The 24,753-nt window shown below is 32.2% G+C and overlaps 1 protein-coding gene across 3 annotated transcripts in view; it reads left to right on the top strand.

Annotated features, from left to right (window-relative positions):
• Positions 1 to 5,989: 5,989 nt before the first annotated feature.
• The window catches only part of LOC114329726 (putative hydroxypyruvate isomerase), a 61,418-nt gene continuing 42,654 nt past the window's right edge, over positions 5,990 to 24,753 (top strand). Inside the window, exons 1-2 of one of the 3 annotated variants that reach the window (XM_028278911.2) lie at positions 5,990 to 6,290; positions 6,342 to 6,434. Coding sequence is in view for 1 of the 3 variants with exons in the window: in XM_028278910.2 (XP_028134711.1) it covers positions 6,211 to 6,290 (80 nt within the window). In the remaining 2 variants the exon portion in view is untranslated. Of the gene's footprint in view, positions 6,291 to 6,341; positions 6,435 to 6,492; positions 6,512 to 24,753 lie in introns of those variants that run through there. The other 2 variants (XM_028278910.2, XM_050663443.1) reach the window with 2 other exon arrangements.

The raw sequence follows: 24,753 nt of genomic DNA, 5'->3' as shown, positions 1-24,753 counted from the left end.
TATTTCCGGTTCAAAATAAGTTTGGAATCAATGATCATTTTCCTTTTCTCCTTTATATAACTCCATATAGTAATCTTTGATTACAAGATCCACATTTACTTGTCCAAATACTTTCTTATATTCGTTTAAAAAGCTGTTTCCATTCAAGGATAATCAAGGTCAATGAACTTCAAGCATGGACATCAAACTTCATTTTTTACTTAGATTTTTTCTCTGTCAAGTTCTGATAAGGTGATACACCTTTTTGTCGATGCCCTGTTTCTTGTATACTCAAGGACAATCAGCTGATCAAGGTTTTTTTTATTATTTTAGCCACTGGAGAAAAAGGAAATTAGGTCACCATTTTTGTTTTTGTTGGATATGGAATAAGCAATCAGTTTGGGGTTTCTTTTGGTGTGGATTGGGATTTTATGTTTTTTTGGAATCAACATTGATTTTTACCGGTACTAGTAAGTACCTCCTCATCGGACCATCCGTATTGTGGTTGAGTATCTCCCCAGGATTGGAAACCGGAGGATACCTACCTGGCTCTCCCATCGTCAACCTCTCAAGGAGTTTGGAGAAGCCTCCGTCCCTACTTTTGTAGAAGCGACAGGTTTTTATTATAAAATATACATTTTCAATTCTTTTAAATAACTGCTTGCAATATTAATATTTTTTACAATAAATTAGAAATAACCTTAATAATCATATAAACTCATTTTTTCTAAAATCATCATTTGTAATATTCAATCATTTTTTTTTCAACAAGTTTTATCGTTCACTGTTCGTACCATTCATTTAAAATAGTCCGGGAATTATAAACTATATGTTAAGGTGTTGTATACAATATCTACGGTTTTAATTCCTATTTAATAACCTTTATTTCAGTTAACAGGTATGGTACTCAGGGTTATCACTTAGGTCAGATACGAGATTGTCAACCAATACTGTAACCAATATCCATAATACATTTTTGTTTAAGTAAATAACTTGTGATTCCCAATAACTGTCTTGATCTAACTAATTAAGTTCTTTGTTTTAATTTTTATTGCGATTCATTGTCGACAGGAGCGTACTTTTCTAGTACAACAGGTACTGATTAGCTAGTTTGTATAAAATTGTATATAGGGGTTATAGGTTTTTTTCATTAAATTTGTTGGTTGTACATACTTATATGTTTTATTATCCTACCATTTTGAGTAATATTAGTTAGGTACAGCAATATAGGTCACGTGGAGAAGAATTTATAAAATCCTTCCCTGGCGCTCAACACTACTTCTGAATATCTTCTGGGTCAGTAGTTCCCCTTTTTTTTACATTTCTTTCCTTATTTTACTTTAGTTTCTTAACACTCTAGTACTTCATTAGGTACCGTCTTATTTCGGGCGTGCAAATACGGCCTGATCCTCTCCTGAGTCCACTTGATACGGTCTCTTAAATATCCAGCTAGCCTATTTCTGTAGAACTTAGTCATTTATTAAGCTACCCCATTCAAACAGAAAAATCATACGTTACACTATATCCTCCTCCTTTATCCGGGCTTGGGACCGGTAACCCGTTGCTGAGTAAGTAAGTAAGTAAGTAAGTAAGTAAGTAAGGTATGCTTTATTGTCAAAAATGTTTACCAATTTGTGGACAAAGCTTATACAAAATAAAAAAATACAATAAAAAACAAAAAATAATAAAAAACTACAAACAAAACAAAAACAGAAACAGACACCAAGTAAATGGCGTGAGTTATACTACTTAATATAATTTTATAGTTATTAAGTACACATTAAAAAATTAAAAATTTTGCAAACAATATGTATACAACGTCAGAGCAAAAAGAAGGCGAACGAGGAAAAGGGAAAGGGAAAGTAAATCAAAAGTTCTATGCCCCTGCAAATATGTATAAAAGTACTCGAAAGTAATAATCCTGCAAGTCAATTTGCTGAATTCAAATCGTTTATAAAAAAGTCATTCACTGTATAAAAAGCTCTCTCCAGCAAATAAGCTTTCAAGACCTTGCGAAAAGCGGGAAATGCTGCAATAGATCTGAGCTACTCAATCCACCCAGCAGCGGGCAGGCGGAGTTAACATTATATATAAGCATTAGAAAACAGCGATAGATAAACATTAGCATAATTATTTATACAGGGTGTCCAAGAAAAGAATATTTTAATGGACCGTGATAGTTGTGACGTCAAATCAATGTTGGCTATTCTAGAAAGGTTTCCAAACAAAGCAAAAATATGTCAAACATTCACACCTGGTGTTTGCTTTCGCGTTTATAATTGGAATATATTTCTTGTAGGATGTCTAATTTTTACAAAATGGTAATGTGTTGGGTGCCCGTGATTGTAATCAATGCTCATAGTACATGTCCCATCATATTTCCAAATAGGACTGGTTAAGAACCTAAAGAAACGCAGTAAGTATTTTGTAGTGTGTAAATCCTTGATTGTGTGTAAGGACATTTATAAAATTAAAAGCAATATGATTAATATGACTACAAGGATTGTGTCTTTAGAAGAAATGTGCAGATGATTGTTAAAACAAAATAAAATTAAAAATGATTACACAAATCACGTGTGTATCTAATCAATTGACAGACTTCAAACTTTTGCTTTGTTTGGAAACCTTTGTGACGTTTTGACGTCACACTATCAAGGTCCATTAAATTAATTGACACAAAAAGAAGAATGTATATAATTTATTTAATTCAAAACACATTCTAATGCTGCAATAAAATAGAAAAAAATGTTTTTGATAAATAAACATTGCTTTTCGCTTAATTTCAATGTTCAAGCTGCCGCCCATCTGCCTCTTGGTAGGTTGAATATTGAATTTTAGCAACAAACAATGTTTATTTATCCATTTTTTTCTGTCAGCAGTAGAATGTATTTTGAGTTTAATAAATTACATACATTCTTCTTTTTGTGTCAATTAATTTAATTAAAAATAATTTTTCTTCGACACACTGTATAAATAGTTATGTCAATGTTAATATTACTGAATAGAGAATTGAATAACCTTTCAAATGAGCTAGAACACGACTCCTATTCCCTATTTAAAAATAAGGGGCGGGAGAAGTGGAAGGGAGGGGATTGATAAATGACAGATGTCTGTACCTTAAAATGTGTCCCCTTAGATCAAAAATCGACCTGTTTCGTCATTTCCTTAATATCTATTATGATACTGCCAAATATCGAGGTGGACTGCTTTCTTTGGCCCACCCTGTATACTTTTATATACTCATTGATTTCTTACAATTAAGTTTGAAACATCTGAATAGTTCTACTTTCCGTCCCCTTCCCTAAATAACAAATATTTTTCTATCAAACAAACACGCCCGATTTCATAATAAAGTTCAAGGAGACTTTAAATTAAAGGAGGCTTTTATACATATTAGCCTCCTTTAACTTTATTATAAAATCGGGCAAACATATCAAAATAGCGTGTACCAAATATACAGTCATTGCGCACGCTAAATAATGACGTCACTGGCTTGATGCAGTTTATAAATCCTCTGTGTCTAGGTACACGCTAACGTGTACGCAAATAAAAAAGTTAGGTACACGTGAAACGTCATCAAGTCAGTGACGTCACTATTTAGCGTGCACTGTTACTGGTTTTTTGCGTACACGCTAACTTGAGAATACCGCGAGCGTCAGTCAGAGTGAGGTTCACATTTGTCTAATCGCGTTGTGTTTACATTTTAATATTGATTAGTAAAGAGATTTCTTATTTTTATTTGTTTGTTTTTTTTATTTATTTCTTATTTTATTGTTTTTAAATTAATTATGGAGTGTGGACCATTATTTAGTTCTTTTAATGCGTTTAACAATATTTTAAAACAGTATGAAAAAGATAAATGCGACAAAAATTCGTGATTAAGGGTAGCAGATGTTTTAAGATAAAATATATACAGGGCGATTGATTAGTGTGATTAAGTAGATCCGCTATAGTTATAGATAGCAATAATAGTTAGTAACAAAAATTGTAGCAAACTTTGAGCTTCATAGTACAAAATTAATTAGAATGTTACAGGGCGTTCGATAACATAGTGGCAGACCAAAATTATGTTTTTTTTTTAAATGGAACACCCTATATTTTATTTTATGTTCGAAATCTTCTTAACTTTCCCATCACAAAAATATAAAGGTTGGGTATGTTATACAGGGTATTTACAAAGTTATAACCAATTTTGTATGAAAATCGTAACAAGTTCAACTCCCTGTATAAATAGAAATAAACACAACAGCATTGGTTTATGTTTATAAACTGTTATAATTAACTTACGTTTACGTATAAAAATTATTTTAACAGTATTTTGTACATACATGCCATGTCAACTGAATATTTATTTTGATAACCTGAATATATTAATATATAATACAGGGTGTAACGAAAATACAGGTCATAAATTTTATCACATATTCTGGGACCAAAAATAGTTTGATTGAACCTAACTTACCTTAGTACAAATGTGCATATAAAAAAAGTTACAACCCTTTGAAGTTACAAAATGAAAATCGATTTTTTTCAATATATCGAAAACTATTAAAGATTTTTTATTGAAAATGGACATATGGTATTCTTATGACAGTAGCATCTTAAGAAAAAATTAGAGTGAAATTTGAACACCCTATAAAAATTTTATGGGGGTTTAGTTCCTTTAAACTCCCCCAAACTATTGTGTACGTTCCAATTAAATTATTATTGTGGTACCATTACTTAAACACAATATTTCTAAAACTTTTTTGGCTCTTAGTACTTTTTCGAAAAGTCAGTTTTTATCGAGATATTTTGAATATTTGTCAAATCCACCACATATTTGTATATGGTTAAGTACGATTATGGAGACTTGGTAATAATATGAAAATTTATGTATGATTTACATTTTTAGGTATATTTTGAACCGTATTAAAAAAGAAGCCATATCTCGATAAAAGGTGCCTTCTCGAAAAAATACAAAGAGGCAAAAAAGTTTTAGAAACATTTTGTTTAACTAATGGTATCGCAGTAATAGTTTAATTGGAGCGTACACAAACATTTGGGGGGTTTAAAGGAACAAAACCCCCATAAAATATTTATGTAAACATATTAAAAAGAAGCCTCAACTCGATAAAAACTGCCTTATCGAAAAAATACTAAGAGCCAAAAAAGTTTTAAAAATATAGAATTTAACTAATGGTATCACAAAAATAATTTAATTGGAACGTACAGAAAAGTTTGGGGGGGGGGGGGTTTAAGGGAACAAAACCCCCATAAAATTTTTATGGGGAGCACAAATTTCACTATAATTTTTCGTTAAGATGCTCCTGTCATAAAAATGCCACATATCCATTTTCAATAAAAAATCTCTAACAGTTTTCGATATATTTGAAAAAATCGATTTTCATTTTGTAACTTCAAAGGGCTATAACTTTTTTTCTGTGCATATTTGTACAAAGGTAAGTTAGGTTCATTCGAACTATTTTTGGTCCCAAAATATGCGATTTAATTTATGACCTGTATTTTTGTTACACCCTGTATATGAATATAATATAGTATATTATACTTTTATACAATATAGGTACACATTGATTTATTACAATTAAGTTTGAAATATCTGAATAGTTCTGCTTCCCTTCCCTTAATAACAAATATTTTTCTATCAAACACTAAACTTATCAAAATAGCGTGTACCAAAATATACAGTCACTGTGCACGCTAAATAATGACGTCACTAGCTTGATGAAATTTAATTCGCGTGTACCTAACTTTTTTATTTGCGTACACGTTAGCGTGTACCTAGACACAGCGTTAAAGAACACCAAAATCGGCAACACACATATCATTTTTATAGTCGGAACCATGTAGAATTTAAGTGTTTCTAAAACTTTAAAATATGTATTAATAATGTAAATATGCTTTACATTATGTAAATATGCTTTAATAATGCAGAAATCTGCTCATAATAAACAATACATGGTGTGTGTTTTGTGTTTGTCATTTTTAAGTAATGAATGGAACATACTTCAGAATGACACTTGACAGTGCAAATAGCCTCCAGCTCCAGCCCTCCAGCTAACTTTCTAAACTTTTAATTAGTTTAATTATTGCAATAATTAATCTGTTTGTTTATACCAAATATTTTTCCAAGGACAAAGATTATGAAGGGAATATTGGCGGATAAATTGAATTTTTTAGTATATAAAATATTACCGGTGAAGGTGATAGTGATATTACTTTCTTAAATTCATGGCAGATACTAAATACTACGTAAATTTCTCACTTATAATGCTTTTGATGGTCTGTAAAGCTATGTGCTCTAGAAATAAGTAAGTTTTAAAAAAATGTTAAAATATGTATATAAATTTTCATATTTCTAGATAATCACGTACATGATAGATAAGCTGGTATTTGATGATATTTCGTAATAATAACACATTGACATAATATTCATTTTAACATATTAGGAGCCAGTGAGTATATTTATTTAATAATTTGTTTTAATTCTATAAGGGAAATTAATTAGTGAAGTAGGTACATGAATAAACAGGTAATGAAATTTTCAACCAGTTTTTCTAGCCAGTTATGATAGCAAAAATATACTGTGCACAGTGCCGGTTTAACCTAACTTCTAGTCCTGGTCACTCGAAATTTAGAGGCCCCCTTCATTGCTATTCATTGTCAGTTTTTTAACAAGAAAACATATGCATTAACTATAAATGATTATTGTTAAATCCATACAATAATTTTTTTTTAAACACACAAGAATAGCAAAAAAATATTCCAAAAAATACATTTAAAAATATATAAAAAAACAGAAAATTACACAAAACAGCATATGACAAACAAATAAACATATTCTAATAAATACATAAGGATGGCTTAGTGTGAAAACCTCGAATCTCATTTTTTTCGAAAATGACATTTTGGTTGTTTTAGTTTGAAAACCTTGTATCTCACGATTTACAACTGTTAGAAAAAATCCAAATACACTAGACTATTTTCTACAGCCGAAAAAAGAAACCATGTATATCAATTGCTCTCTTGATTTAGTGTGATAACCACATATATTTATAACCAAGACTTTGGTACTTAATTTGGAGTACCTATTTGTTTGAGAGATTCGACTTGGAGAAATGTTTTTTGTGAACAGTAAAAGGTAGTCCTGCATACACAAACATTTTATGAACCTTAAATCAAAAGATTTGTACTGTATCAACCTAGTATTTGGAGGTGTGCAATAAGATATGAAAAATGAAAACCTCGTAAATAATAATAAACACAACCTCATTTAAGATGAAAAACATGTATATCAAGATATACGAGGTTATCATAGTTACTTCGGCAAAGGCTCTATATACTGCAAGGATATTTACGTGTTTTTCATAGTTAATATTTCTATTTCCAATTTAATAGCAACATTTAACACTTTTAGCTCTAGGCCAATATCAGATTTTTGTCTCAATGTGCTCGAATTAAAATTATGTAACGGTAATTTTTGTTTTTAGGTTATATTATGCAGAAAATCAGTTTTTTACCTCTCCTGTAAAATTGTAATTTAATGAGATACGAGGTTTTCACACTAAGCCACCGATAAGATAAAAATTAGATCACTTTTGTTCTTTCAAATAAAATAGAGAATGTGGAGAAATTCCCTTACGAATAATTCACACATCCACCATTTTGGGTTGGGAAAATTTTTTGAATAGAATTAAAGATCCAAACACTAGTTCTTAGAAATGTGTTTCGCCCTCTTCAACCTCTCTGGGCTCATCAGTAAAGATGAGAGGTTGAATATCTTTAGACACATTCCAGTCAAAAACAACATTCGGGACCAAGACATAGCAGAAGCGTAGATCTACGCCAAATCTGAAAATGACAGTCTCAAGTTTTAATTCCCTAATTACTTAAAGTAAAACATATGTTTAAAACAAAAGATGAGAAGTTATTGGTTTAACGACCACTCATACGAAATCAATCAAATAAAATAGAGCATGTGGAGAAATTCCCTTACGAATAATTCACACATCCACCATTTTGGGTTGGAAAAATTTTTTTGTCGAACATTTTATACAAACAGGCCACCAGTTTGATTATGAAAACGTAAAAATATTAGAATCGTTAACAAATTACAAAGATAGGCTGTTTTTCGAGATGTGTCATATTAATCTAAGTAGAAATTCTATTAACTATAAAACTGACACAAGTAACCTTAGTAATATCTATTGCAATATTTTGAAAACTTCATAATAACGTCAAAAAAATAATTACATAAGTTTACCTCTAAATAAAATTTAAACGATAACATCTAACAAAATAGTTAATAGTTCTTCAAAATTTAATCCTATAATGTGTCGGCATGTATCTTAACGATTTCGCTCTGTAAGTTTTTGATTTATTTGTAAGTATTTTTCAATTATTAATTATTTTTAATTAAAATTTTAGTGTACTCCTGAGGAAGCCAATAACCATTGGCGAAATATAGAGTTTTCAAGAAAATAGAATCGTTTTCATTTTTTGACCGCATAACCTGATAAATAACACCTTTTTTAACTTTTTTTTTGAAAATTTTTTTCAGATTTGGCGTAGATCTACGCTTCTGCTATGTCTTGGTCCCGAATGTTGTTTTTGACTGGAATGTGTCTAAAGATATTCAACCTCTCATCTTTACTGATGAGCCCAGAGAGGTTGAAGAGGGCGAAACACATTTCTAAGAACTAGTGTTTGAATCTTTAATTCTATTCAAAAAATTTTCCCAACCCAAAATGGTGGATGTGTGAATTATTCGTAAGGGAATTTCTCCACATTCTCTATTTTATTTGATTGATTTCGTACAAGTGGTCGTTAAACCAATAACTTCTCAACTTTTTTTCTTGACTTGGCATTAACCAACTGCCATATTATAATACTATCAAAATTCAGTTGCTCCAGTTCATGATTTTCTATAATCACTAGTTCTTGACCCAACTTTGACCTTAAATATATTTCTATTCTTTTTAAAGCCGAAAAAGGCCACTCAACTGATGCATTAGAAATTGGTATCGTCAAATAAACTTGCAGTAAAGTTAAAATATTGGGAAAAGTTGCATTTACTTCCTGTATGGCACCAAATGTTTCAAATGTTTATTCATTAGTAATTTCATTATGCTCTTTGATTTCATCAACATCTTTTTTTATATTTCTCACGTAAAGTATTAAGGGGTCATATACGTTTCTCGAGCTTAAAATGTAGTCTAAATGTAATGATAAATTGTACGAAAACTGTTGGGCTAATTGATTTCATTTTTTTTTTAATTTTAAAGATGGACTCTTAAGGAGTATAAAACATGTTAAAAGTTAAAAAATAATTAAAAACATGGCGGCTGTGTCCAGTGGCGTAGAACATGTTTTTTTTTAGGCCTAACGGTGAGCATGATTCAGCTCGTAATATTTATCTGAAACAAAAATTGTTTATTTGTTATCATTTTTTAGAGTAATAGTTCTCGTGTAACGAGAGGAATTTAAGAAAAAAAAAAGATTACAGAAATGGTCGAAATTTAAAAAAAGTCGTAATTCTCACCAAAAAAATAGTCTATTTTTTATTGCTATTCGAAAATGGTTAAATTTAATCAAAAAAGCTCTCGTCACACGATAGTGAATCTAATTTAGAATATGTATGCCAAAAATGAAGTTAATTGGACGAACGGCTAAGCAGTTATCATGCCCACCGTTTGACCTGAAAAAAAAACACGTTCTACGCCACTGGACGCAGCCGCCATGTTTTTAATTATTTTTTAACTTTTAACATATGTTTTATGTCCACCTTTAAAATAAAAAAAAAAAATGAAATCAATTAGCCCAATAGTTTTCGTACAATTGATCATTACATTTAGACTACTTTTTAAGCTCGAGAAACGTATATGACCCCTTAATTGACCTCTTGACTTCTTATTTATTTACGGAAAAAAAACATAACAGCTGATGTAACATCTTTGTAGCATTCAATTCTCTTTAAATGATTTTGAGTAATATTGTCAAGAAGCATACCATATACAAGAAGCATATTGAACTAGAGGTCGTCCGCCAAGAAGATGGTCTGATGACATAAAACGGATCAACAAAAATTGGATGCACACAGCACAAAACAGAAATGCATGGAAAAGACTGAGGGAGACCTATGAATGATGGTGATGATGATGATGATGATGAATATTGTCGCATATAACATTAAATATTTCAATTCTGAATCTCTCTTGCCCCTTTAAAGTTGTTTGACTAACACATGCTTCATCGAAAAATGTTTTTCTTTTCTTTGTTTTTTGAAGGTCAATCGTATAGAATATGTTTGACATATCCTTTGCAAAACAAATATTTTTGGCGCCTAGTTCAATTTCGCTTAACTTATCTCCAACAAAGCTCAAAATAGATGTCATTAATTCTACTCCAATTGATACATTCAAGTCCACAGTTTCTAACGTTTTACTTGTTGCATTCACTCGTTTTAAAATTCCTGCCCAAATCAGTGTCAATAGAGTTGTCTCAAAGCAAAGGTATCCACTTTATTCTGCAGTGCCTTGGCTTCAATTCTAACTGCTAATTGTTTGTCTCTATTATTGCTTAAACTGGAAAAAATATCCATAGTTTTTAAATAAAGCGTTTACAGCATCAATTCTACAAGTTTTGTTTTCATCACTTACAGAAATTTATTGCAAATTTGGTCAGATAGATAGTTAACTGAATTTTTTCCTTTATTCACATCCCTCTGTAAATGCTCAGCTAAGAAGTTGTCAAATTTAGCCAAGTATACAACTCTTCTTTGGACCTTTACCCAATAGTCAGCTTAGCGTTCTACTTGCTCTTTCAAGCCAGAGTCTATAACTTCAATTAATGACAACTGCCTTGAAAAGTTTGCGGATTCAGATAAATATAATCGATTGCGGTGCGATGGAGATTGCCGCAGAAATTTCTGTGTGATGCACGAAATTAAATAAGTCCACCACAAAAGCCCTATTGGAACAAAAATTTCCCCATCTAAAATTCTTTTGTACCGTATGTGACTCGCCTAGCTTAAGATATTTAAATGAAAAAATAACCAACTTATCAAAAAATCAAATACCACTAGAGAACTTTGAAGCTTTAACTCAAGTTACTAAGAAACTTACTGATAATTTGCCTATTTTCATTGAGACTTACGATTTGTTGACAAAAAATGACGACAAACTGGACTATCTTACGAAAAAAATTGATGAGATCCATAAACTAAATAACCTGCTGAATCCTGAAAAGGTTTTAAAATCTGTTAGGCAGATGGAACATGATATTTTTAATATAACGTCAGTTTTTTTCGGGGGTTCAGATGAGACTATTAAGGTTCAAATCCAAGAATCAAATTCAACTGATATTAAGTTGGGATTCGATAGGCTCTCTTCAAACATCAATGAAATATCGAATCAAATGAGCAATCTTACCAAAAGTCTATCTACCATACCAACGAAAAAAGAGGTATTAAAGAAAAATACATGTTATGCCACCTCAAGTACCCAAACTGAAGAGCCTCAACATTTCGAAGCAAGTCCAGAGCAAAAGTCAAAAATTACAGAAGATAAGTGTCACTTTGTAGTTATTAGTAACTTGAGCCCAATATACACCCCTATACAAGTGGTTCACTATATTAAAGAGAAGCTAGGTATCAAGGAATATATAAGATGTTATGCCCTCCTTAAAGATGCCGACACAACAACTGGTTCTTCATTCAAAATAGGTATAAAATCTAGAACATCTATTAACCTATTATTTAATAAGGGCATTTGGCCACCTGGTGTAAACATTAAATGGTCTATCGAATCTTCATATTCCGAACCAACGCTTTCATCTGAGTCAGATAAGAATCCGAAGAATATCAGAAGTCCTATTAGCCTGGAAAATTCAAATAGCAGTTTATGCAACAACAAAGATGAAGTTCAGAGCACAAACAGACAAACAGGCCATCGATATTTGCAAAACTAAGAATTCTTTCCATACCCATATTAATTTCATTAAGAAAGATACTTTAGAACCATCGACTAATCTGGATCCATTGACCCCACCAAGAGTTAGATTAACCAATAACTCTAATAGTCGATATCTTTTAGCCAGATTAAGGGAACCGGATATCTTAAAGGCCATTAAAATTCATCTTGCTTATTTACACGACCAACCTGCATCAGTATTTTATGATGGGTATACCAACACAAGTGTTAAATTGTTTTTGGCTTCCGAAGGACTTCCTACAAAGAGTGAAGATCTACGAAAAATTCTTCTAGATTTTAATGATGCTTATGGAATTGGTGCAGATGAGGTAGACGCTGATCTTGCTGCTTTTAGGTCTTTTCTAACTTCGGAAAGAATTATTCACCTGCAAAAATCAAGGGAATGCCACCGAAACTATTATTCCTCTGCCTGTCCAAGACGAAATTTTTAAACATCACGACGTGTTCTGAGGGACTAGAATCCTCAAATTATTTTAGTGATAACAACTTTAGCATGGTTCTGATTAATATTCGTTCTATAAGATATAACACTGATGAATTATTTCTGTTTCTAGAGGAATTAGGGTTTCCACCGATAGTTGCGGTTACTGAGCACTGGCTTGAAGTCAACGAGCCTTTTTTGTAGAAATATATTCCACTATTGCTAGATATGACCGTCCAAGTTCAGCTCATGGAGGCACCCTAATTCTTCCTACAAATAATGATTTTTCTCTGGTAACAAAATATGACTTTCTATTAAGTGAAGCATTCTTTGAGTTTTCCTTAGTTTACAGTAAGAACCTTAATCTTTATATTATTTGCATTTATAGATCACCTGACTCTTCCGTGGAACTATTTTTTCAGAACCTGCTTAATTTGTTAGATGACCTGCCCCATAAAAGCAGAAAAATTTTATGCGGGGACTTAAACATTAATTATGCTGGTGCTTGTGCTACACAAATATCCCTGGTCAACATATTTGAATCATATGGTCTATCAATGCACATTGATTCTCCTACAAGGATTACAAAAACTTCATCTACCATAATTGATTATATTGTCTCAGATTTCTCACCCCGTGATGTCTGCGCTACAACTGTTAATGCGGGACTATCTGATCATGAAGCGGTGTATACGAAGTTTAACATCTTTAGCAAGTCCTACTCGAAAACTCGACGTTTAGGCAGGATTTTTTCCGGTCGGAACTTTCGTAAATTCCAAAATTTATGCTTAACCTCTGAGTGGCACTTTCCTTCTATGGACGTCCATTATAATTTCAGTGATTTTTTGAATAAGCTGGTCTGTATCTTCAATAAAGCATTTCCTTTAATCACAATTAAGCAAAAACATCGCAAACCCTGGACTACCAAAGGTGTCCGCATATCAGCCAAAAACATGCGTTCACTACTGTACATCAAGAAATTTACTACCAACGTCTCTGTTACTGAATATATCACCAAGTACAGGGCAATCTATTTAAAACTTATAAAATCAGCTAAAAAATTGTACTATCAAAATCGTCTCAGAAGCTCCAAAAGTGTTGCAAAAGAAACTTGGTCCATAATAAACGATCTTCGAAATAAAGCTCACACAGCTCAAACATTTTCCCTTCCAGACCCAGAAAATCTAAATGAATACTTTGTTAATGTGAGTAAAAATATAACATCAACTATTGTGTCACAACAAGATCCCATTTCCTATCTCCCTAATTCAAGAAAGGTTTCGAATTCATTCTTTATAAGACCGGTTGGTAAATCTGAACTGATCCAAACAATCAATGGTATCAAAAGCAAATCTTCCTGTAGTACCGATGGACTATCCATAAAAATTTTCTCAAATCTCCCAGACAATGTGTTGGGAGTCCTCATCTCTCTAATTAATGATTCTTTTGAGAAAGGTAAATTTCCAGAGTGCCTAAAGCGGCCATCATTATTCCTCTTCATAAGGGTGGTGAAAAATCTATTGCGTGCAATTATAGACCTATTGCATTACTACCGGTACTCTCCAAAATTATTGAAAGACTCATAAAAGGCCGACTTATGTCCTTTCTCGTTGATAACAAGATTTTATCACAAAATCAGTTCGGCTTTTTAAATAATAAATGTACCACCGATGCCATGTTTTCTGTACTACATGAGGTTTATCAAGCATTAAACAATAATCTCCACACTGCCACTGTTTTTTGTGATTATGCCAAAGCTTTTGATTGTGTAAATCACGACATTTTGATAAAAAAACTAGATTTCTATGGAATTCGAGGTATCTCTTTGAACTGGTTTCAGTCTTACTTGGATAATAGGAAACAACTGGTTAGAGCAAATGATACAGACTCTAGTCTCAAAAATGTTGTATTTGGGGTACCACAAGGTTCAGTATTGGGTCCTCTACTTTTTCTTATCTTTATTAATGACATCACTAGTTTAAAAATCGATGGAAAAGTTTTTCTTTTTGCTGACGATACCAGTATCATTTGGAGCAACTCAAATATCGCAACTCTTCATGCTACTATAACTTCTGATCTACTCACAATAAAATCCTGGTCAGATTCTAATTTACTCTCTTTTAACGTAGATAAAACAGTAGCATTACCCTATAAAGGAACCCTTCAACCCTTACCTCTTCATAACAGCCAGATTTTCAAAGTTCTTGGTATTTTTTTAGATAGAAACCTTAAATGGTCCCTTCATATCGATGTGTTAAGCAAGAAACTATCCTCAGCTTGCTTTGCAATAAGATCTGTCTCGAAGGAAATGGATTTAGCCTCTTCCAAAATAACATACTTTTCATTGTTCGAGTCCCATCTTCCATATGGTCTGCCTTTTTGGGGTTCTGGTACAGCTGCCCAAACCGATGTTATTTTTAAATTACAAAAAAGAGCAATAAGATATCTGTTTGGCCTTAGAAGAACAACACATTGCAGAAGCTACTTCAAAGATCACAGGATTCTAACATTACCTTCTTTATATATTTTAGAAACTGTTTGCTTAATTCGTAAACATCTACATGTCTTTCCAGCAAGACCTAGACATGACTATTCCACCAGAAATTCTACTTTTGACATCTATTTACCAATCCCGTCCAGTGAGTTAGTAAAGAAATCTATATTATATTCTGCAAAAAAACTATACAACCATCTCCCTCTACAACTTAAATCTGCAACATCTTTCCCCAAGTTCCGTAAAATGACAAAAGCCTATTTATCTGAAAGACCATATTATTCAATAGCAGAGTTTCTTAACCAATAACTAAGAAATTCCAGTATTCTTATGTATAAGTAGAATCTTAATCTATATTTGAGTGTCATATGCAGCAGCATAACTTATTAAATTACTTATTAAATTTCTTAAGGTAGATTACGCAATTTGCAATTTTTTTTTTAATTTTGCAATAGATTGTTATTGACTTTTATTTCACTTTATTATGTTTTATTTATATTGACGATTTGTATAATTTTAGTAAATTGTATTATTTGTTATTGTTTTTATTTATGATTCTTGTAAGCTTTGTCTATAAAATTGTTAAATTTTTCATGACAATAAAGCATATTTCTATTTTATTCTAATGATGATATTGTTATTAATGTAACCATAGAGTTCAGATGTAATTATGCAAAATTTAATGTCCTTCGCTATGTTTAGTTATAATTATATATTCTTATAATGCTATAGCTTTAATAGACTTTAGCTGTACTGCCTTAGAGCCGTTTTACATGACCGAGATTTACTTCGAAACTGACGCTGATAACTACCATGAAAAATTATCTAATAAAAATATTAGATGTAAAACACAAGATTTACTCTGAAATTTACCATGATAATTTCCAATATAAAAATTTAAAACCTGTTCTATATTCTAGAAAGTTTTCAGAGTAAACTGCGCGAGTTTCTGCGCAGAAGGTAAAATAGCGCGGTGGTGTTTACGATAACATAACCTTTATAATTACAACTTTGTTGTTATTCATCACAATAATTATTACGATTTGTTTATTCAGTGAAGTATCTTTGCTTTGTTCAATTAATTATTTTTGCACAAAAATTTACTTCTCTGTCCAAATATATTACTAAAAAATAAACAAATGAAAGTTGTAACTTATATCCTTAAAATGTCATTTCACATTTCTTCTTTTCTTATGGTACCTCTAACTTAGTTTTCTTTCATCAGTGGCCTTTTATTTATAAGAAAATTATATTTAACGTCAGTCACATTACACACTACGCATGCGTTTCACAACAATTATGTTAAGATTTAACTGTAGGTGTAAAACAAGGAACAATGAAAAAATTAAATAATTTTACTACATAAATTTTCGTTATTATTCTTGAAATAATTTTCGAAGTAAATCTCGGTCATGTAAAACGGCTCTTAGAAGAATACTATAGAAAGCTTCGAAATTTTTCAAAAAGTAGAGATGCAGCTCCAAGATTACTTTTTCAAAGGCAATTAGAAAAAATTAAGTACACTCACTGGCACAAAATTCCGCCACCCAAAATTTTTGAATAAGTTTGACAATTTATAACTTTATTATTTGTGCCCCGATTTTCAAGATTCTTGCACCAGTTTGTAGGTATGTACATGTATATGTTATAGTCAAACCCCGAATTTCCGGCCCTCTTAGGTTTGACTAGGCAATCCTCAGGTCTGACTAGCGGTCTTAGTCAAACTCCGAAATAAATTCCATTTTCGGCCTTTGACTGAAGTGATTCTAGTCAACCCTAGGAGTACCTAACTTTCAGTCAAAGGTCGAAGGAAAAATAATATGTTTCGGGCTTTGACTAGGCGATCTTAGAAGTGACTCACAAACTCGGTCAAATGTATATATGTTGTACTGTACACTGCCGAATTCGAATAAAAGGTTCTTCAGATAGAGGAAAAGATAGAAAAAGCTATCAATTAATCTGGTGAGAAGCAATACGATACTGATGATACTATTAAGTGGCAACTTTGTCATGTTGAAATTTTAGATTTACTTAACTACTCTTTAGATTTACTTAACTTTGAATGATGTTTCTTTTACAACTTGCGGACCAAATCAATTGTTTTACTATGCAGTACACTACACTGTGTAAGTGCCTTGCTCTTTCTTTGCCTAGAATCTAAAAAATCATAAAATATGTTTCAACTTAAAATAAAATTTTTATTTTAGTTCAAAGATATGAAACAGTAATGTCATGTCAACTGTGAAATCAGATACTTCAATAGGAGAAAAAATTAAACATCAACATACTGAAAAATCCGCTACACCATCGTTACTAAGAGAGGAAGAAAATTGTTCAATAATTGAGATTACTTCTTCGATGTGGTTTGTTGTATTCAGCAAAAAGAGAGCTCTGACGCACATAGATGTAAAATTTGTAATCAGGTTGTAGATAATGAGTGCGTCTACATCAGACTTCGTGGTAAGGCTAATGTTATGAAACAATTAACTGAATAAAAATGTTCGGTCAATTACGGTCGGAAAAACTGTAACCATACCTATTCTCAGCTTTGACAGAGCTAATAAGAAGATGCTCGAAATGTTTTGGGTACCATGCACAAGTATCATAAAACCGTTGAAGATTTATATAAAGTAGGGATGAAACACGGAACAATAAACACTTTTTTCGAGGAATGAAATACAAGAATGCAAAAATATTTTCTTAATTAGGAAGATGTGTCTGACGTTCAGCTGTCTCTAAGAAAAATCAGTCCAAAAGATTCTAAATGGGGACAAAGTCTTTATAAAATGCTACTGCAATAAGAAATGCTCTTCAAAATTATGTAAATATAAAAGGTCTAACATATTGAGCAATTCTAAATGTTGTAAAGTTTCACCATGTGAGAGTAAAGAAAAAAAATTATTTTAATTGCGACAATATAAAAACAATAAGCATTACAATTAAAAAATGACGTTTTATTATACCCAATCTAAAAATTATCATATTTTAATTCCTGATCGTTGTTTGACTGGTCAAAGCCCGATTTCATGAAATAAGTTTCGACGTTTGCCTAACTAAATTAGTCTCTCCTAGTTTTGATTTATCCCGGAGGCATCACTAAAATTTTGATTTTTGAATTATCCGAATATCTCTTTTCTTGTAAGAGCTGTACCATTTTTTGTAAATAAAAACGCTGATTGACTCATAAAATAGAGGTAGGATTGATAAGATTAGAATGACCAGCATGCAGCCCAGATCTCAATCCTATTGAGAATATATGGGATGGATTAAATAAAGCTATTCGCCGTCACCCTAGGCCTCCAGAAAATTTGGTACAGTTATGGCCTTGGTAGAGGAATATCGGGCTATTCCCCAATCAAGGATAACACATCTTTATTCGACGCCAAACAGATTACGAGCAGTGGTTGCTGCAAGAAGTGGACATAACCGCTATTGAATTGTTTTGTTTTGTTGTTAATTTTGTTTTGTTAATTTTAGTGCGTTTGATATTTTTAATTAAATAAACCTTCAAAGCAGTGTTTTTATTTACAGCTTTTACAAGAAAAGAGATATTCGAATAATTCAAAAGACAAAACCTTAGTGATACCCCCAGGATAATACAAAAGGAGTATGAAACAAAATCAGCCCTTCAATTTTTCCACAGAATTTTTTAAAGTTAGGAGAAAATACAACGCTTCCATTCACCCCGTACAATGCCATCTAACTAAGCAAAAGTTTTTTGTTACCGGAATAATAACAAATGACATCAATACATGTACCTACAAACTGATGCAAGAATCTTGAAAATCGAAGTACAAATAATAAAGTTGTAGATTGTCAAACTTAATCAAAAATTTTGGGTGGGGGAATTTGTGCCGGGTGAGTGTATTTATAACAGGAAGATATAATTAAATTATCTAAAAAATTATACAAAGTTCCTAGTGAGCAAAATAATAGTGTCCTTTACGAAGTCGATATAGCAACAAGATTTTGAAGCTGCGCAATTGGAAAATTGGGTGCATTTTGCAAACATCAAGCTACGATTGCACACTTTTTTAATATATCTTTTTGCAACGTTCTAGCTACTAATCCTGAAGATCGATACGAAGTAGCTAAATTAGCTTTTGGCGGAAAAGTTCATTTTTTTTTCATTTTATAGCGGGCTTGCAGGATCTAGTAAATATATTACAGAACATTATATTAATAACATTGATGAAAATAATGTTAGAGAAGATATTATTCTAAACAAAAATGAAACAGCTGAACAACAAGGATTTTCTTTTGCAGATTTTATTAATATGCTACAAGATAAAAATGTAACATTTGGAACTGATTCATCAACGTTAAAATTATTGCACGAAAGATTATCCCATATTAAAACCAAAACGGCTTGGAAAGTTTTTTTAAACACGGCACGACGTTCCTCGGCGAGGCGATTTGGACACAAGGCCAATATAAGAGTTCAACCAACATCAATGAGCCGAAGAAATATGGGAGTTACTAGAGGGTCAAAAATATTACCATTTGGACGACCAACTAAAGATGAACCTTCTAAAAAAGGTTAAAAAGACGTCACAATTTTCGTCCAACATCGCAGCAAATCAAACAAATGCAACTAAACATAGGGAAGGACATTGTATTTCGCATACATATTACATTTAAAACATTAAATTTTTTTTAATAATAATTATCTAAATATATTTTTTTATTTCTTATTTCATTGTTTTATTTTTCTTTAATTCTTTAATAATACATTAACAACTATTTTAAAATGAATCTCCTTTTAACTGACTTTAATAAAAAGTCATCTTTGTTGGTCTACGAATATTTGACATTCCGTATATGAATTTCGCACCAAATAACATTCTATATACGTGTTTGGCACCTCACCGCCTATTGGTTGAAATATGACCGCGTACCGCAAGGAACCAATAGAAAAGTCCTAGGTGCCAAATACATATACGGAATATTTAGATGCCCCCGGGCCCCTGGGCGCCCGCCCCAAGCGCCCAGCGGATAAACTGACACTAACTGTGCATATTTATTTAAGCTCGGTAATTAAATGATTATATTTCTGTTAAGTTTTCCTAGATAGGAAAATCTTATAAAGTACCGAGTATTGATCAGTTGAAAAATTTTTGACTTGTTTAAGATAACTAATGGGTTTGTACATTTGTACCTGCAAAATTTTCATTATAAAAATATGTACTTCCATTATAAATTCCCCTCTGTATCAATTGGTTGAACAATTAATGTAACAGTTTGGAAAAAAACCATAACGAAATTTTCATCTTAAGTGCCATGGTGGTTCCTAGGGACCTCTGCGTAATGACAAAACTGCTGCTTGGCCTGGGGGGCATTTTTTTCATTATTGTTTCTGGCGCTTAACTTGCTAAGTGGGCAATAGCATTATCTAGAAGAAGAAGCGCCTAATAAGATGGAATGAACTTTTTGTGAGACCAATCTTCTATGAAGATGTCACAAGTTACTTAGGCAACTTGCTGGTTATAATAGTGAATTAGAAGATTTTGCTATTTAATTTTTAATTTTTTTCCTTTATAACCAGTCAAATTCAATCTACGACTGCCAGACTCATTAGCAAAACAGACAACTGTTATCTTGTCTTTACTTTTCTTATACTCCAGTGTACTCATATTTTTACTTGCAGTTATAGATTTTGTAGGTATTGCTCACCAGCATAACCCTGTTAAAAATTTTTGATTGTTTTCTGTAATTATGGCCTAAAATTCATAGAAAAATTCCACCATTACTTCTAAACGGTAGGCCCACGAATCCTGTGATCTTTTTTGAATCCATTAGATAACTGGTTGATCCATTGGTAAACCACTGGATGCATTGAAATACCCCCTTGCTTAGCACACATTGAAACAGAGATTTGTATGCCCTCTGATCTTTTCTGCAGAAAGCACTTCAAAAGTTGTATGGTTCTTATGAAATAACTTGTTTTGTCTGCTTACCAACTTCATAGATCGATAAAACATCAAAAATGCGATTTAAATAATAATGAAAAATCATATAACGATTACCCAAAGCCTGGATAACCCTTGCATGGATAATCAGGGTTCTACTGTATTTATATTTTATTCTATTTACCTGTGTCTTAAGGGGGGAGGGGGTATGGTTTGAAATATTGAATTTTTTTATTATTTCAAATAAAAGTGCATACTTTCAAGAATACTCTCTAAAAATTTCAAAATAATCGGAATAAAATTACCAGAGATACAGGGTGTTGAATATCCCTACCTTCGACTCACGTTGCCGCGGCTTCGCGCCAGCACGCTTGAGCGTAGTGAGAAACGTTAAACAACTGTTCTCCTTCTCTTTTGTAGATTACTCCGCAATTCAAAAAACATATTTCAATGTTCATCACTTTACGCTTTGGCAGACAAATAAGAAGATGAAGATGCAGTTGTCAAAACTTTAAACGTATTTTTCTCAAAACTGCTTTTTCAAATGCGGTGGACATTGTAACTGAAAAACTACTTGACCGATCTACCTGAAATTTTGCATAGATTTTCTTTAGACATTTCGTGAGGTAACAACGTCGAGATATTTTTCGTTTTGTGCTTATTTTTTGTTCAACAATATTAAATCTGTTGGTTTTCACAAAATTTTTATCAAAAATTTCGTATTTTTGATTTCTGAGCGATACCAAAAATTCAAAAATCATTAAAAATAAAAAAACTCGACGTTGTTACCTCGCGAAACTCATAAGCTAATTAAATCTTTTTGAATTTTTTGTTTCGTATGATCCAGTGATGAGTTCTGATGTCCACTGCAAAATCCATTTTTTTTAGCTGCCTGTCAAAATTTGTCGCCAATGGCTTATTTTTCAATATTTTGGATTGAATTTTTTTTAAATATTCTTTGAATTGTACTTAATACGTTTATTTAATTTAAAAATAAAATAATGCTACCGTAGCTTCGAAAAAAATTCACAAAAATGTGCTTGACATGTTGATTTCAAACCATACCCTCCCCTTAACTTATTAGAAATAAAAATTGTATACTCACCTTGCCACTAAAAATTTATGGCTACTCAAACTCTAGTTATTTAAAATACAAATATAGTAGAACCCCAATTATCCTGTGGGATGTGGCACGGATAATTGAAAAGCACTGATAATGTGAACATTTATTTCTTATATACATATTATAATACATATTATTTACACACATACATTATATGCACCTAACAAAAAGACAACAGGAAAATAAATCTTATAGTTTCAGTTTCAAACTAACTTTTAAATTAAGTATAAAGATAACAGAAAAAATAAAACCGTATTTTTAGGTAGCTGAGCTTTAAAAAAAATCAGTCACTTTGGCCTGTGTTAAGTTTTTGATTTTTTAGTCTGCTAGCCTAGCGTATTCTGAGCAAGTTCAAAATATCAACAAGGTTCGAATGTTCCCATTGCCCGAGATAGTCAAGTATAATATTGGCAGCTTCCGCATCCTCATTACCACCTCATCATTTTCTTCGTCTTAACCCTCATTTTTGGATGAATAAGATTGAAAGGTTCTTTGGTTTTTAACTGTTCAAGAAAATCCGGTAGCTTAGCACACATTGGCTCAGAGATTTTTACGCTCTCCGATCTTTTCTGCAGAAATCACCTGGGAGGAAAGTGTTTCATCAAAGTGTTGAAAAATCGATCTTTTCAATGATTTCCGTACGGATGTTTTTAAAGAGTCAAAAAGTGCACGTTCAGAGTGGAGCGAAGAAAGAGTGCGAGCAAAGAGTAAAGCGGTGAAATCAAACTACTACTGAGAAACGGAGGTACACAGAGTGCTAGCAAAGAGCAAAGCGGCGAAACCAAACAAGTTTGATTTCTCCGCTCGCACTCTTTGGTATTTTTCCGAAAAATGAATCTCGATATCCTATGATAGCTGAAGTGTTTCAAATAAAGCTGTTATGGGATCAGAAAGATTCCCTATTCAGATGACGACGATGAGTTGTAAATTTATAACTTTATGCAATTTTATAATTAAATAAATATTCTTCTTCTTTCTCGAAACTCCTTATGCCCCTTAGGGGCGTCGGAGGTTTTATTCATCTTCTATCCATCTCTTCCATTTCTTGCGGTCCTTTGCTAACTCTTTCATTTGTTGATGTGTTTTTCCTTTTTCCTGTCCAATTTCTATAATCTGATCGATCCATCTCTTCCTTGGCCTCCCTTTCCTTCTTTTACCATATCTTTTCGATTCCATCACCTGCTTTGGTAGTCTTCCCTGGTCCATTCTGTTAATGTGTCCATACCATTTTAATTTTCTTTTTTGTATCTTGGTTATTATCGATTCCTATTTCAGTCTTTGTCTAATATCTTCATTTCTTATTCTGTCCAATTTCGTTTTTCCTGCTATTTTTCTTAGCTGCTTCATCTCCGCTGCGTTTATTGTACTGTCTATTTTTGCATTGTTTACCCATGTCTCACTTGCATATATTAAAGTTGGCACAGAGATTGCGTTGTATACCTTCAGTTTTATTTCTTTATCTATTTCTTCCTTTCCAAATATTGTTTTATTTAGTGCATAGTAGATCTTATTTGCTTTTTTCGCTCTGTATGAGATTTCTTGATCTATCTTTCCATCCTCTGATGTTATTACTCCAAGGTATTCAAACGTCGAGACTGTTTCTATTATTTCGTTTTTGCACCTAAATATCGTTTGGTTTATTTCTTCCCTTTTCTTTTGGGTTACTATCATGGTCTTCGTTTTCTTTACATTTACCTCCATTTTCAAATTTTCTATTTCCTCCACCCATATATTGATTAATTTTTGCATTTTCTCTTTACTGTCTGCTATTATTACTAAGTCATCTGCATATAGTAATCCCTCCATTCTCACTGGTACTAAATTCCTGTACCCTTATTGACTGTAATTGCCTTGACCTTCTTTTAGCGCTCTTCATTACTCTATCCATTACTAATATAAACAAAACTGGGCTGAGACTGTCCCCTTGTTTTATTCCTCTCCTTAGGTTTATTATTGGCGATCTGTTTCCATTTATTCGTACTTTAGCAAGTACGTTTCTATACGTACTTTTTACCACGCTTACTATCTTTTGTGGGATTTGCAGATCTTCCATTACTGACCATATTACTTCTCTATTTATAGAATCAAAAGCAGCTTTAATATCTATAAACGTAATATATAAGTCTTCTCCTATTTCGTTTTTCCTTTCAATTATATTTCTCAGTATGTATATATTATCTGTTGTTCCTCTTTCCTTCCTAAAAGCCGCTTGTTCTTCTTCTAGTTTTCCTTCCAGTTCTTTCCTGAGCTTCCTTTCTATTATCCCGGTGTAGACTTTATATGCCACTGATGATAAGCATATAGCCCTATAGTTATCACATTCCGCTTCATCTCCTTTCTTGTGTATTGGTATCAATAAATTTTCTTCCCAGTCTTCCGGTATCTTTTCTGTTCTCCATGCTTCCCTCATTATTTCCAGCAGCCAAAGCTTGCCTCGTTCTCCTACGTACTTCATCATCTCCGGATCTATGTCATCGGCACCTCCCGCTTTTCCAATCTTTATTCTTGCCAATCCTTCTTCAATATCTTTGATATGAATTTCGTCTACTCGATTGTCTCTATCCACTTCTCTTGCCTGCTGTCCTCTCTCCTCATCTTGTTGGCTACTTGCCTCGAATTTTTCTTTATAGTGCTTATTCCATATGGTTAGTATGTCTTGTATGTTTGTTTTCAATTCATTTCGCTCATTTCTAATTCCTCTTATTTGTTTCCTTTTTGTTCCTTTCATGCTTCTTATTTTATTCCAAAACTGTTTATTGTTATTCCCAAAACCTTCGTTCAATTCTTCACCGAATTCCTTCCAGCTCTTCTTCTTCGCATCTTTTACTAGTTCTTTC

Source organism: Diabrotica virgifera, chromosome 10, assembly GCF_917563875.1.
Source record: "Diabrotica virgifera virgifera chromosome 10, PGI_DIABVI_V3a".
Classification (NCBI taxonomy): domain Eukaryota; kingdom Metazoa; phylum Arthropoda; class Insecta; order Coleoptera; family Chrysomelidae; genus Diabrotica; species Diabrotica virgifera.
This window is presented reverse-complemented; position numbering and strand designations above follow the sequence as displayed.